Source organism: Chlamydotis macqueenii, chromosome 4 (assembly GCF_036417535.1).
Source record: "Chlamydotis macqueenii isolate bChlMac1 chromosome 4, bChlMac1.mat, whole genome shotgun sequence".
Taxonomy (NCBI): Eukaryota; Metazoa; Chordata; class Aves; order Otidiformes; family Otididae; genus Chlamydotis; species Chlamydotis macqueenii.
The window spans coordinates 15,866,486-15,882,039 of NC_141559.1; the positions used below are offsets into that span (position 1 = coordinate 15,866,486).

Here is a 15,554-nt window from a genome sequence, read left to right on the forward strand (position 1 = left end):
CCAAGCACACTGACGGTCTCAAACTTCCTACTTCTGTGGGTCCACAGTGGAAATACTGGTTAAAAAAAACAAATAAAATGAAAATCAAAGTTTAATACAGAAATGAACAGTGGATTTCAATCACTTGTTCTCATTCGTGCAGGATGTGGGAACATAGCAGGGTGAAGACTCCAACTTTGCCTTCCACATTACAGACAACTGTCCCACATGCCACCCACTATTACATTGATATATGCAGAAAAAGAAAAAAACAGAAAAAGAAAAATAAGAAGAAATTTTTGTGGCTCCAAAACGGAAACTAAAAAAAAAAAAAAATCTGGAAGCATCGTAGAATTTCCCTTGTTTTCTTGATTAGCACTGAAAGCTGGATGCAGGTGCACCTGGAAAGAGGATAGCTACTGTGGGAGCATCTATCTACAAAATCAACTCTCTTCCTGGGTCTTTGTAAGTCTATTGCGGCTACAACTAGTTACAGCGTGAAAATAAAGTAAAGTAACAAGCTCAGCTTAAATCCTCAAACTAGAGCCTATTTGTGGTATAGCTCTTGCACTAATTCTCTAGACAGCAGTGAATTTCCCTTTTACCTCCTTTGCCAAGAAAAATACTAGTCAGATCTTAGGCCAAGATTTGCTTCTCAGTTATCTCAGCATTACGCCAGTGTGACCCTCCTGGGATTATTCCATCAATATAAAACAGATACACTAGCTTCTCCCCTAAAACTCCCCTCCCCGAAATCCCACCCTTTATTTTTATTGTGGTCACACCTGTACTTTTATATGTACATAAAAACATGTACACACCTCACTGGCATACACTGAGAACTCAGAAAAAAGAACATAGGTTGTGCTAAACATTGATACATCGGGGGATAATGGACAAAAGAGTAAAAATCGAAGGTATGAATTTATGTTGAATAAAGAATGTCTATCCAACTCAGCACAAGATTAATGCTACTACCAGTATTTCATTCTTTTAGTAAAATACACTACTCTGACAAAAACATGATGAGATAATATTGATTTATAATATCGTAACTTTAAAAAACACAAAAACATAGTTCCGCTCGCAGCTTTGCACTGGATATTGTTGTCAAACTTTATTGGAAATGCATTTATTTTGATTTCTGAAAATCTAGCTGTGTTTAGCCATTTCACAGCTGGCGAGCAGTAAAGATGCTTCTGCCTTATTTACAGATCTTGAACACGAATCAGACAATCAACTGGAACATTAGTCAAAGAGATCCCTAGCTCGTGATTTCTGACAGGCACTGTAGTAACAGTCTACAGCCCAGCCTGGCAAGTAGCATCTGACAATACCTCTCTGGAGCCAACGAGAGGTGTTGGTAGACAAACAATGCAATCGATTGAGACTACTGGCCTCATACCACTTGGTACCTCTCAGATACCTTCAGAAAAAAACACATAGCTCCGACAGCCGCTAAATAATCACTTCCATACAACCCAGTGAAAATAAAAGAGAAAAGGTAGGCATAGGCATTTTGCAGTTTAGTGAATTCTCTCCTGTAGCTCCCCAAGCCATGTGTATTTAAAAATGCCTAAAAAGTGCAATCTTGTGCAGTCTTTATTACCACAATTTGAGCGGTTACACACCTGTGGCCATCCTGAGTAAGGTTAAAGAAGAGTTTCACAATACAAACCAATATGTTTTCTTATTTTGGACAAAACACAGTGTGAGAGAGATTGGATAGCAATAAGAAAATTGTATAGTTCATGTAATATATTGATTATGACGAGTAGAGCTCATTGATCCCAGGAAAATAATACAGCAACATCTACTGAATGGCAGGCCGCACCTTGTTAAATGCTAAATGTATTCAGGCATAGTGAGCATCCAGGGCAGAAGCGGTACAGCGTTCTGTCTGCATGCTGACAATTAAAGGATACTGAAACTGGGTGCTGTGCTGAGGAAAGGGAGAGTAGCCCCTGATTTGCCAGAACTCTTTTCCCTCTTTTCCCACAACTGAAATTCACCAATTCAAATTCAGTAAATGTGAATGCTAAATACTTGCCCTTAGACACATCTAATTACAGCAGACTGCACTGTTCTGATTAAAAAAAAATTGAAAAAAAAACCAAACCAGAAATTTACAAACTTTGCCACTGTTCCTACAGAAACAGCAAGAATTTGTCTAAAATTGGCCAATCTGGTGTGTTCCAGAGCTGCTATTCCAGGCACTTTAACGCAGGTATATGGATAATGCATAGCATAAGCATGCATCTTGGAGCAAGGGAATCGGGGACAGGGGGACGGGGAGGGATGTAGAAGAATCCACCCAGAAGTCTGGCCAAGTCAAACATCAAAGTGGAGCACCCTTGCTTAAGACCTTCCACAGGCTCTTCTAGGACATGGCTATCACTGTGGTGGTGTTTGGTTGACCCTCTCCCTGAGAGGTAGCTGCTCTACCCAGTCCTTGCTCTTCTCACCCCTGTTACACTTGGCTATCAAGTACAACATTTACTTGATGCTCTATAAATTTGCACAGCAACACATGCTTCAGGTTACTTGTGTCTGCATCTGTGTGAAGGATTAGAGAAGGGAAGACAAACATTTCACTCATTCCCTGACAATCTATCAAGATAAGACCTAGGGTTCTTTCCTGTATCGAGTCTTACTTGTACGCTTTGCATAATATTCAGAGTATATATGTTTTGCTTTGATTCTGAACGGATGATATGTAAATACAAGTAGCTAATTGAAAAAGTTCCCTTACTCAGACTCATTTCAAACTTCTGTTGGCTTCCATGAGGTCAGGAGTTCACCCTGTACGCTTCATTTTGATGCATGAGATGAAATGTAGAGATGATGGAATAAACGTTAACTTTTGTTCCCATCCTTCTTATTTCTTCTGTATTAGCTTCTATATTACTATTCTTAATTCTAGCCTTCTGTGCTACTAATAATTGTATTAATTCTGATTCTGTACACCTACAACTTTGTAGAAATGCATCCATCACTTTATTGTTTACCATACCCCATAAAGAGTTTTATTAAAATAAATTAATTTTAAAAAATCAGCCAAGTCAGAGCAAAAACCTATGCAAATGTCTAAATCAGATATTTTAGTTCATTATTATTGTACAATTCAAAATCTTTACTGCAAGAGGCATTATTCTAGTAAAGGTTGTTGCAATCTTCATTTAGTATAGGAATATAGTGTTTTCCAAACCAGCCATTGTTGACATATTTCTTCAAAACAAAGCATGGCTTAACAGTCTAGAGTGAAGAAGCTTCATCTGTTACCCTTTAACAGCAATATAAGAGGAAAAAACAGTTTATGTATCCTTTCCATCCTGACAGATGTGACAATAGCTGGAAACACTGTGCCTGCCAAGAGCTTTTATCAACTATGTTATAACAACTAGTAATATGTGTAAATAATAAATGGCTACGATCTTATGGGAAACGGTGGCAATACTAAACAATTTTTGGTGCTTGCTGATGGGAGTCTGCTAGTCTTGGAATTCCCTGGCTTCCCAGTAGAGTTTTGGCCTGACAATAAACAACAGTTTAATACTTTATCTAATCCCAGCCAGGAGGTAAGTTCAACAGCAAGCTTTTGCAGATGTTCACATCCAATAATCTATCCATAATTGATGAAACAGGGAGGTCAGATGTAATGGTTGCTACTATTCCAGCAACAAATAAATGGTTATTGACAAAACAAGGCAGTGTGGCGCTGAGTGCTGAGCAGCGACAAGCTTGAAGCAGTGCTGAGACAGAAGTAGTGATGTGAATACAGCCCTTCATCTTGAGAATTCCTCAATGTGATGTGTGGCACGAGGGCCACGCTGACACATAAGCAGATGGAGGTGACTTGTAAAGGAAAAATGAGATTCCGCAAGTACATAAAAGACAAAGGCAGAGGCGGAGAAAGAAACAAGGAGAAAGGGGTGGACAAGACTGGAAATTTGGGTAAGTGCAATAATGTGAATTGTTTAGAAATGTTTTTGTATAGCAGCACTGTGATCCAGATGTCTGGACTGCTTTTATCACACTGCTGTGTCTACATCAATGTACCTGACTGTCAGATTGCTGTAGCCTCCTAAGATATTAATAACATACTATATGCATGTGCATGCTTAAATGCCCATTACTTCTTAGACAAAGCACCTATAAATATTCTACTTCATGCTTATTAATAATCTTTCATCCACCCATGAACAGGTATTTTTAATTACGTGAAGTTTTCCTAGCTAAAAGTGAGCAAACCAACCCTTACATTTGCGTAATACAATGGAAAAAAACTGCAGAGACAAACTAGGAAGGTATAGAAAAAATTTAAGTCAGTCAAAACCAGTTATTTTTCTGCATACCTACATGGAAGTTAAGGAAAAGTTCTTATTCAGCTAGAAAATCTCATATACTCTAAGTTTTAACCCATGCAAGAAATGTAGTAAAAGGATTAATATACTGTTTTTATTGACTGAATAAAACTTGAGTCATTTACATGCAAATAAACACTTGAAATATTTTGCATCCATTTCAGTGCTAAAAGATAGTATTTTTACAATGTTTACTGTGTAATATTCTAATATGAAAAACAGCAAAATGAAATGGTGGCCATTATTGCTATGTGTAGTCATAAAAAGATTTCAGACAAATATTTTAAATATTAATACTACTAAAATAACTTAAAGCACCACAGAACGTTAAATCGATTTATTTAGAAGTACAATTTATTTCACACTTTGCTACCAATTCTTTTGATCAGCTCTGAAATAATACATAAGCTGAAAGCAAAACAGCAAAACAAATTGCTTCTAGCAATGAAGCAGCAAGCTCTAGGTTTTACACTGGCACGCTTCAGTGTTTTAACTTCTCAGGTTATTTATCTATCAAAGGATAAATTTTAAATTCCTTAGGATCTGATGCCTGAATCAAGACCTCCTGTTCTCCAATCTAGCCATCGATGATTCTGACCAAGCAAAGCTGTTAAGCATTTGCTTACACCTGAGTATGTGAGCTGTCCCCTTGAAGTCAATGGGAGTAACTGAATTGAAATTTAAACACGTATTTAATAAGTAAATTGCTGTAGCTTAAACTATAGCAATTTGATAAACCAATCTAATTTTAAAAGCCTTACTTTACAGGAAACTTTTTAAAGGCTGTTCATTTGAAATAAGTTACATAAAGGAATTATAGATTATGAATATATTTGCATTTAAATACTGAAATTCCTAAGTTTGTAGTGTGAGTACAAATGTTTCATTTCTCAAAACACATAAAACGTCTTACTTCCATAAGCATATTATCTAACAGAATTAGAAAATTTCTTATGCAGTTTTTCAGCCATTTGCTGCAGCCCTGGGTGTAATACAAGCAGTTTTACTAATGGACATACTACTGACAGTTCTTAAGGTCTCTCACCCTGTTGTTTCTCAGATAACATAAGCTACAACCTAAGACATGCTGTACCATCTCTTTCTCTCAATTATATACAGCATTTAGGTTCCAAGGTTTAGCACACCTAAGCTAGAAATCTAATATAAAGTCTATAAAGAAAACACATAGTTGTACTGCTTTGTCTTTTTTGTTTCTAGCCTGTGGGAATGAAACGAGTGGAAACTTGTATATCAGTAGTTATTTAAAAAAAAAAGTGTATTTTATTAGCTACTCTAAAAAAAAAAGTTTCAATACAGTAAGTAGAAAACGTCTGCCTAAATCCCATCTTTTACCTGACAGAAGACAGTTATTAGAGTTTTAGAAACCTCAGGGCAAGTGGACTAATTGTAACCTTATATCCCATAAAAGAGACACTGTAGATCTATGGTCGCAGCCTGGCTCCTACATTGCCTGGGGAAGCACAAGGAAGAGCCATCTCCACTGGCCATACCCAGCAGAGACTAGCAGAGATTGTTCCATCCCATCAGCTCTATCAAAAAGGTAGGACCTGAGTGAAGGCTCCATGATTGCCAACTGCTCTGACCTCCTCGCTTTGGTTAAAAATACATGCAAAGATATTTTTATTCCCTTGCAGAGCAGTTTAAGGCATTTTTATGGCTTTGTCCTCAATGTTTCAATATAATAGAGCTAAGCAAATCTCCAGTAAGGGACAATTTGCTTCTTCTGAGTTCGAACATAACAGCTAGCAACAATTTCATGGAAATTATTCAGTCATACAAAGAATTTTCTTAGGATAGATATAATAATAGATATAATAATTATAGATATCTTAGGATATCTATGATTATTATTAATATAGAAGCATGTAAATATTTTTATTAATGTTGCACTGCACTCCCTCCAGTTCTTTTGCAAACTCATACAGAGTGTGTGTGAGCGTGTGTGTGTGTGCAAGTGCATGTGTGTTTAAGATAATAATAAAACTTGTCATTTTGTAACAGATATCCTGAGTCAAAATCTTAAAAAAAAAAAGAGTTTGAAGTTTGGGAAGCCACATTTAATATGTTAAATGGCATGACTTCTAAATTCAAGATGTTTAATATATTTTAAGTAAGGCTGCATAAATCTTATAAATATATAAAAACCCAGAGACTCTCATAGTGTTCAGGAATTAAAAGCAAACATGAAAACAAAACAATGTATAGCCCCCAAAATTGGAGTTTTAAACTTTTTGTCACCAACTCAAATTCAGATTCCTGAGAACACCAGTGGTCAGATAGTCCTCAAATTCTGAAAAGGTGCTACAGATTTATCTAAGGGAACATGCACTCAAATCTGCAGCTCACTGCAGTTGTCTTGCTCTTTCAGCATGTATGAATGATGAAATTTAAAATTGTAATGGATGAGATGAAAGTCCACCCATTTACAGTGTTTTGGTAGCCAGTCTTAAGGAACATGAGGCTCCTGAAGAGTAAGACTGATATCAACAAATTGCTAGTGCATTTATTTTCATTGTTGCTATGGGAAAAAATGGAAATCTGTTAATCTGATTTGCTTGTGATCAAGTTATAGATTTTTTTTTTTACATATTTAATTTTTTTTTTGTTTCTCATGCTCTATATTTTTTTGTAAAACTTGACTACTGCAATTCTGCAGCAGCACTGAATTTAAGAGCATTTTCTTACAAAGAGTATTCTTGTATTTATTTATCTCGACAAAAGTCCATTGTACTGAAGGGAGTTATTCTGATGTCATTAACCAAGCAAAATTAAGTTTGAACCACAGACTCAAAAGGAAAATGATACCATGTTCCCAGGCAATTGTAGGGGACACCATATCACCACACCAGTACAGAAAAGTACTCAAGGGAAATAGTGTAATTACATCTCAGGGCTACTTAGAACATTTGCCCTGGGTGGTTTTTTTTTAGGTTTTCAAGAAAATTACTAAGATAGAAAAATTATTATCTAAATTAAACCAACAGAAGAAATCCTTCCTTCACTAAGAGGTTGTTAACTTTCATATCCAAACAAAAACTTAGATCTATCTTCCACTTTAAGACTTAAGTGCTAAATTAATAACAAAAATTAATTAAATTATCAGACCTTCACCTCTCCCCTGAAGGTCTTCTTTAACATTCTCAACACAAATAATTTCTAATTTCTTAATTCCATCAGTGTTTGAGCCAGTATATTTTGTCAGGGCAAAGTTCACTACCAGTACTAATTGCTCTCACATAATTTTTTTTGTGCTGTCTCCACCAGTGCCTAGCAGCAATGGGACCTTTCAGAAACATGAAACTTAACCTTTTTCAGAATTGGCTTACTAATTCTAGACCTTCAGGAAGAAAATCTTTCTCTGTGCATAAACCGTTGTAAGTTTCAAGATCAATCAGAAGTGCCTGCCTTCAAAGATGACTCTGTTTTGTTGGGTTTTCTATTCCTCAGATATGAAAACCACAAAATTTCTACCTGATTACAGTTTTAAGAACAATTTTAAAATAGCTTCAACAACAGTTAAGCCTCTAGAAATAATGAGACCTTTTCTTAAGCTTGTATGCTAAAATGTTTTTTCAAGCATATGACACCATTTGCTAAGCTGAAAACGTTACACTTCATTACTAATGGCTAAATATCACTTATAGATGAATAAAGAACAACCTGATTGGTTTAAAAGAAGGAAGTCTGAGATAATTTCCACTGAATAGTATCTTTTGATGTGTTTTGCGAGCCTCCATTTTAAGTGTTTCTTTTTGTAGTAACAGTAATGAAAGCTTAAGTCTAAACTCAGCAGTCTACCCAGACACTGACAGAGAAGTGTCTTGAAGCTCAGCCTTCTAGCAAAGCACTAGAATAGTAAGCAAATATCAAAAGAATGATGCTCATTCTTCTCAACTACCTTTCACAATGTTTGGAAGAAAAGAGGATAACATTCAGTCTACCTTTTGGTGTTCTTTTACTTGCCAAGATTCTCCTTGATTCACTGAATTAATACATACATATGGGCATAATCTATATAATTAGATATAATAGATACAATTAGATAAAATACACTGTGCATACTAACTTCAGAATACCTGCATCCCAGATACATTTACTTATATCCTCTCTAGCTGCACGAGTTAAGAAAAAATTTTCAATTGTTTTGACACAGACTTTTTCACAAATTAACTTTATGGTCATAAATCACCTCTGATTACTTTAATAGGGTCATTTTGAATGTGAAGATGTCTTTGCAAGTTCATAAATTTTCTTGATAATTTTATGCCTGTGGCTTGTATATCGTAATTCTGACAATTCATGCACATAGCATTATGTCATAAATTACAGCATTTATTTTGTCATGAGTCTCAGTACTCATGAACATTGCCTCTATTATTTAAATATGTAACATATCTGAAATACAGGACTCAATATCCAAAATAAAGGAACGCTTAGGAAAAAAAACTAATGCTCAGACCAGCGATGAGGACTGGAATTTTCCTGATGATTTGGGACTCAACTCTAATTGAAAGAGAAAAAACCCTTGATGCCCAACTCTTTGAAGCATTCTTGAAAGCCCAGTTAAAAAAAAATTCCCACATCAAGCACTAGATTACAATACCTTATGCAAGATTTCTAATGACACAGAAGTGTTTCACTTAATACTTAGCTTGATATACATAGTCTGAAGAAAAACAGGTAAACAGTAATTTTTACTTCAAAATTAGCCTAGATGGAGAACTCTCCCTGACAAAATCTATAATGTTTAAGAGAAAATCTATATAATGTGAAGTATCAATATTTTGTGTCATATTTTGTGGAAAAGCCATTAGGCTTGATTATAAACCAGATGATATGAAAACATTATGAATATACCACACTGCTATTGAACATAATCAGTTCTAAGCTTTTAAACTTGCACACCCTTATGGTTGACATCTGAGTAGGTCCACTGAAATCAATCATATATATCAAATAAAATTAAATAAATTTATACAGATAATACACCAACTGCCTAGCAAATAAAAAACATTCTCCAACAAAAGTCGCCCACTTGATACAAAATGACTGCATATTTTTGATATAATAGGCTGCAGCTTAATCATTTCAACCTTTAATTACTGCATCAGATAATGAATATTTTGAACATATGCTTCTCCACTCTGCTAGAAGACATGAATGAAAGGGAAACAAGTTTATACGCACGCTACTGTGTGTGCCTGTTGGGGGGAGGGAGTAGCACGCTGAACAGCAAAAGGAACCAAGTGGCAACAATTGGAGGAAATGGTATCTGTAACAGCTGCTCCTTTCAGATTCCCCTAGAAGGGGACTGCCTGAGGTGGACCATGGCACAAAAGGATAAAGAAGATGAAAACTGATTCAAAGCAGGAAAATAACTGCTGAGACCCCTGAGTCTACACCCGAATAGTCCCAAGCTGTGTGGCAAGACCTCTTTAGCATGCTACAGAAGCTGGTGATGAACTACATATTACCATGAGGCAAACTGGCTCCTAGCAGTATTGTCTGCATGTTATGTGTAATGATAACCAGTAGTCCCCTGGGAACAGGATGCAATGATTTCATCTCCATAAGCATCTGAGCTCCCCTTGGATACAGAGACCATTAAACTGAGAACAGAAGGGTAAATTTTAGGCAAGGATTTCTAATTGGAGAGTGAAGACAACTTGTACTTAACAGAACTGTCAGCCACTGATATTTTACTGCTCTCTATATTGATCACTATTAAGGACAAAGTAACTAAAATGTTACTCCTTTTTTTAGTTCCATAACACACACTATATTTTCTGAATGAAAGTACTTTATGGGTTTATTCTGTAATATTATTGGAAATGCCATTATACTAGGAAATGCCACCATATTATAACATAATTCTACATTATTTACACTAAAAAGTATTGGTATTTTCATTACTGTTAAAAATAACATTTTATACTCTCAACATAACATACCATTTATGTTTTGTACTAGAGACGTTCCCTTTTAACAAAAATGCACATTGCTTTCCATACCTATCAGGTGTTTTTTTTAAGACTAAAACCAATAGGCACAACCTATTATGTATATATTTTAAATTAATAGTAGTACATTACAAAATTCATGTTTCCAGAATCTTCCTTAAAAAAATAATAATTCTGTACATGGAAAAATGAAATGGAACTTCCAAATGATTGCTGTAACTTTTTGGCAGGAGGCATGGGGGAGTAATGAAGGGAAAGGAGTAGCTATAAAATGTGAGCAAAATGGATGCTCGGGAAACAACGCCAGGACATGTAATACTTTTGACACTTTGAAGGGTAGTTTGATCCTTTGCACATCATGGAGACTGTGTAGTCTTGTTCATTAATTAATTTTTCCTGTGATGGAGAGATCAAATACGCATGCAGTCGTCTTTATTTAGTGCATTTGTTTATCCTGCTGCTTTTCATCACTCACACAGCTTATTGTGACTCTCAGAAACTTAACAGAAAAGTTGATCAGGTAAGAATGCTGGCACACTTGTCAGTCAAAAAACACTGTAGATAAACTTCAGTAAAAAAAATTCTAGTCTAATCTGTAATCCTGTATTCTTGGAAGAGATCAAATATCCTCTTCTCATTGCTCTTGCAATTATTAGATATAATTTTATAAAATTATAGATAGCTTTTAAAATTTGAAATATTTTCACATTCAGTTACAGACTTTGACTGCAACTGATGTGAGAATAGGCTTCCACTTTCCAATATTCAATTGATATACAGAAGCTAGGCCTATCAGCATTGAAGAATTATGTATAAAGGTGGCCAATAACTTTCGGAAAAATCTTATCACAAATCATTAAAAGCATGTAAGAGGATATTTCAAGACAGAAATCTAGAATCCCTCCCCTACTCTGAAGAAGGCAAGCAAGCAATACTAAAAGCCACACTGAATTCACTCTGTGACTTCTATTGCTCTATTTCTGAAAAAAAATAAACCACCACAACAAGTAACCACAAAGAATGATCTCTAAAAACCATGCTCATTACTAAAATACCTCAGGTAAAGGAACAAACAGAAATAAAAATAGTAATTATCTACTTGATTAATTGCAATAATCATGGACAAAATATCAAAATAAATTATTTTTCCACACAACATTTTTAAGAAGATCACTGTGACTTCTCTGATGACTGGCATAGACAAATCAAGTTGATGCTTATCTTTCCTCTCACACTGACCTATGATGAACTAAAGGAACTCTCCTTCCAGACTAGAATTCTACATGTAGAATTCTCATTGTCATAGAATTATTATGTATGGGAGGCTCAAGGCAAACATGAGAAGATAAGCTTGAACTCAAGTATCAATAGAAGGGTTGCTTTTCATACCAAAAGCAATTTGTATTTCTTCTAAATTCCTGATGTCCTGAGAAGCTTAACATGTGAGTTGATGTAATTTTAATTGCTGCTCACAAATATGCTGTATCAAACTAGTTTGCAAAATTGATGTTTTATACAAAAATCTAATTAAATAAAAACTGTTTTATATATGTACAAATACAGGAAAAAGAAAACTCGTCACATATATCTGAATTGTGAATTTATATTATTTCTACAGATCCAAGCATGGAAACCTGGACTCCATGAGTTCTGGAATTTATTAGAACTATAATTGCTGAAGCTACATGGATCTCTGTCTACAGAGATAAAAGGTCCATGAGCCAAGCCTCTCCAAGTCTTTTCCACTCTCCAAAACGCCTAAGAAGATGCCAAAGAGGCAGAGAAAGGCATTGGGAAAGCTAAAGCAACTTTAAAGTAAACTTACTGATAATGCTGTCTGTTGTTCTCCAGCAAAATCATATGCTAAACTTAAGCAATATGCAGCTTCTCCTTCCATCTTCGTATAACCTCCTAAAGAAAGGATTAAAGTTCCAGTTACCAGCGTAATCTGAACAAAATTACATTAGTAGACAGTTCTTGCAGGTTCTTAAATAACATACAGATGTTTAAACACTGTAGTAAGTTTATCCTCTCCTTACCCTTGCCATTTATCTATTTCCAAAGATAAATAGTGGTAATTAGAAATTGAGGCTATGGATTTAAATAAAGTCAACAAGAAACTTCAACAAAGCTAGAGAAAATACCATCCAGTAAGTAATGCAGCACAACCAATTTAACATGCCCCATCCCTGGAAACATTCAAGGCCTGGCTGGATGAGGCTCTGAGCAACCTGATCTGGTTGGAGATGTCCCTGCTCCTTGCAGGGAGTTGGACTAGGTGACCTTTGAAGGTCCCTTCCAACCCAAACCATTCTATGATTCTATAATGTTCTCTGTCATGGATCATGTAATAATAATCAGTGTCTTCACATTAGAAAATCATAGTAGACTCTATACATATATTAATATATAAAATAAAAGTAGCTACAAGTACATAATACATCCTAATATATAAACACAAAATACGTTGACTCATATACTTTGTTAATGTGAATCTTAGTGAAACATCAAGAGAGAACTATCAGTAGATCAGATTCATATTTCTTATTCTTATGGCTATTCTGCAAGGTACTGTAGGCTAGAATAGCTAAAAAAAGGGATAACTTATATTTGCAAGCAGTCGTCATAGAAAATTCTGCACAGGCAGTTGCTAATCGAGGTGCGTCACTATTTTCCATGCTAGTTTTTATTTCACAAATACTGACCTAACAAACACTGCTTCCTAGTCTTTTTGTATTGCTCCTCTATAGAAAATCATCCATTCAATACTGAAATTTAAAAAAAATTAATTATAAAAATGCTTACCGTATCACATTATATTAAAAAAAAATTACCTCCAGAACACAAGTATCCATTAAAAAAAAAAGTAGATTAAATTATATTAAAAATAGCCAAAAATGCAGTCTTTCTGTTGCTCAATACCCATCTGCTCAAACACAATAAAGAGTGCAAAATCTACCTATAGCATAACTGCATATCAGGATATTTTGTAACATGCATAAATAAACACAGTTGCAATGAAAAGGGAGATTATGTACTTACAATTGTTAAGCTACTAGATCCTTTAAGTCCAAACACACAGATGTCTATATTTGGTTCTGGAACTCTCTGAACGTTATAATTGCTGTGGTCATAGCAATGCTCTATCTATAGCACTTAATATGTTACATGAAATTACGAAAAGTCTGTAACTCAGAAACCTGCTGGTCTCTTCCAATATTCAATATCCCTTAAAAGGCTTAATGAGGCAGAAGGATACAGAAATACAGTTTCACAGAGGAATAATAAGTGAAAATTTGCTAGGAATATTAAAAAGTTTACTTCTTCACTTAAGAACAGTCTGAGAGTCTGAAGTGGATAATATCTAATCGTAATTCACAAAATACATAAACATAGATGATGGTCCAGAAGAACAGAGTGGATATTACAGAGGGCAGCCAGAGCCAGTAGAGTTTAACTAAATTGTTAAATATGGGCTTCACAGATAGAGGCTATGGTTTTGGAATGGGTACTGAAGACTTAATCTGAAAGGAACGCCTGAAGCTTAAATTTAAAGAGAGCAATGACAAATATACTGTGTATAGTGATATTTACTACACGTCTTAGGAAGCTATGGAGAGTGAAAGATTTGAAGTAAAGGCACTGGAACATCTGCCTGGTCAAAGTTTTGCAAATCAGATCCGTTTGGACAATCTCTTCATTCCCAGCAGTTTTCACTAGCAACAGGAAGAAGTTGATGAGAAACTTCAACAGCAGTCCTAGTTACTACATTAAATACTAGTAGCAGCAGTTTTCCTGTAGCTGTGACTTGAGGATGTATTGTGGACAACAGCTACAAATACAGCTTGTATTTGATCAAGAGATGCAGCTGGAAAAGTTGGAGAAGTTTTTGGGTAAAGGCATCCTTCTTCAGCTGATTAATTGTATTGGCATTCTCAGTATTTCGGTACATACTCCCAAGAGAAAAGATCTAACCAGGCAACTCACAAAATAGATCTAGTAATGTAAATTGCAGATAAAACCAAAATAGGCTATTTAGTGGTTTAATTAAAAGAAAATATTAGCTAAATACAATCATATATACTCACAAATCAAGCATTTGGAATGGAAAGAACCAAATCATTGGACCCAAAGACCTGCTTGGTTTATTCCCCCAAAATTACCACATAAAAGCATTTAGATTTCAAATGGTGTTTTAAAATCTTATTCTTCATGAGATAAGGCACGATGAGAAATTTTAGTTCTTTAAAATTAATATAATCAAAGACAATATAATAAAAAACTGGAATAGAAATAATTCGCTGGCACTTTTAAAAATAATAAATAGCAAAGTTCACATGGGCTTAGATGCCTGAAACCTGGTTAATTTTTTCCAAGAGTATCTGCTGGTCTAGTAAAGATATTTCATTTCAGAAATTTGCCTTGGCTTCACTGAACACATTATACACTTTTCTATAGATTGCTGTGTTATATTATCTACCTGTATAGTCATATGTTTATTTGTGGCAAAAATTATTTTAAAATTCAGAAAATATTTTCAATTCTTTTGCCATTTTTTATATTTTAATTCTATCTATCCCAACTACTATTCAAAGACTAGCTAAAAGATTAATGTTGGGCATATGTTATTAAATTTAAAAAAGTAACATATCTGGTGATAAATATTGAATTCATATTATATATTAATTGTATGTGCAATTCATATGCAAAATATGTCCCTTAAGGAATACCATGAAAGGTTCTTGAATTGCTATGCACAGAAAAAGATGTTTATTTGAGACCTTCGATCCTATTTCTGAGAAGCACTCCAACAGAAAAATCATCTCTGAAAAGTAAGTCTGTAGAAATGGACATTTAACAGCATCTTTTGAAAAACAAACATTCTTAAGAGTTCTGAAAAATACAGAAAATTATCTGTATTTTCATAAAGTAAATTTGTAAAATTTGCCTTCTATTTTCTATTCCCTCTCATGTGTAAGAAATGCTCCAGAGCATGGTATTTCTAGTTGATCAACGACTGACATTATATATAACATTCAAATGCTATTCTAATTTCCCCCAATTTTAAACCTATCCAGACATGGAAAAAGCCTCATACAGACATTATCCAGAACAAGAAGGCAATCAGGAGCAGTCAGCATGGATTTAGGACAGAGAAACCATGCTTCACCAACCTCATAGCCTTCTAGGATTGGCCAGTCTAAGATGACTGGCTTGATGGATGAAGGGA

At 34.9% G+C, this 15,554-nt stretch overlaps 1 protein-coding gene across 13 annotated transcripts in view; it reads right to left on the reverse strand.

Moving 5' to 3' along the window:
• Positions 1-15,554, reverse strand: part of TTC29 (tetratricopeptide repeat domain 29) — a 313,481-nt gene that overhangs the window by 67,791 nt on the left and 230,136 nt on the right. For all 13 annotated transcript variants that reach the window (XM_086747860.1, XM_086747858.1, XM_086747859.1 and 10 more), the window contains one exon: positions 12,150-12,235. In XM_086747860.1, coding sequence (XP_086603986.1) covers positions 12,150-12,235 — 86 coding nt within the window. The remainder of the gene's footprint in view (positions 1-12,149; positions 12,236-15,554) is intronic.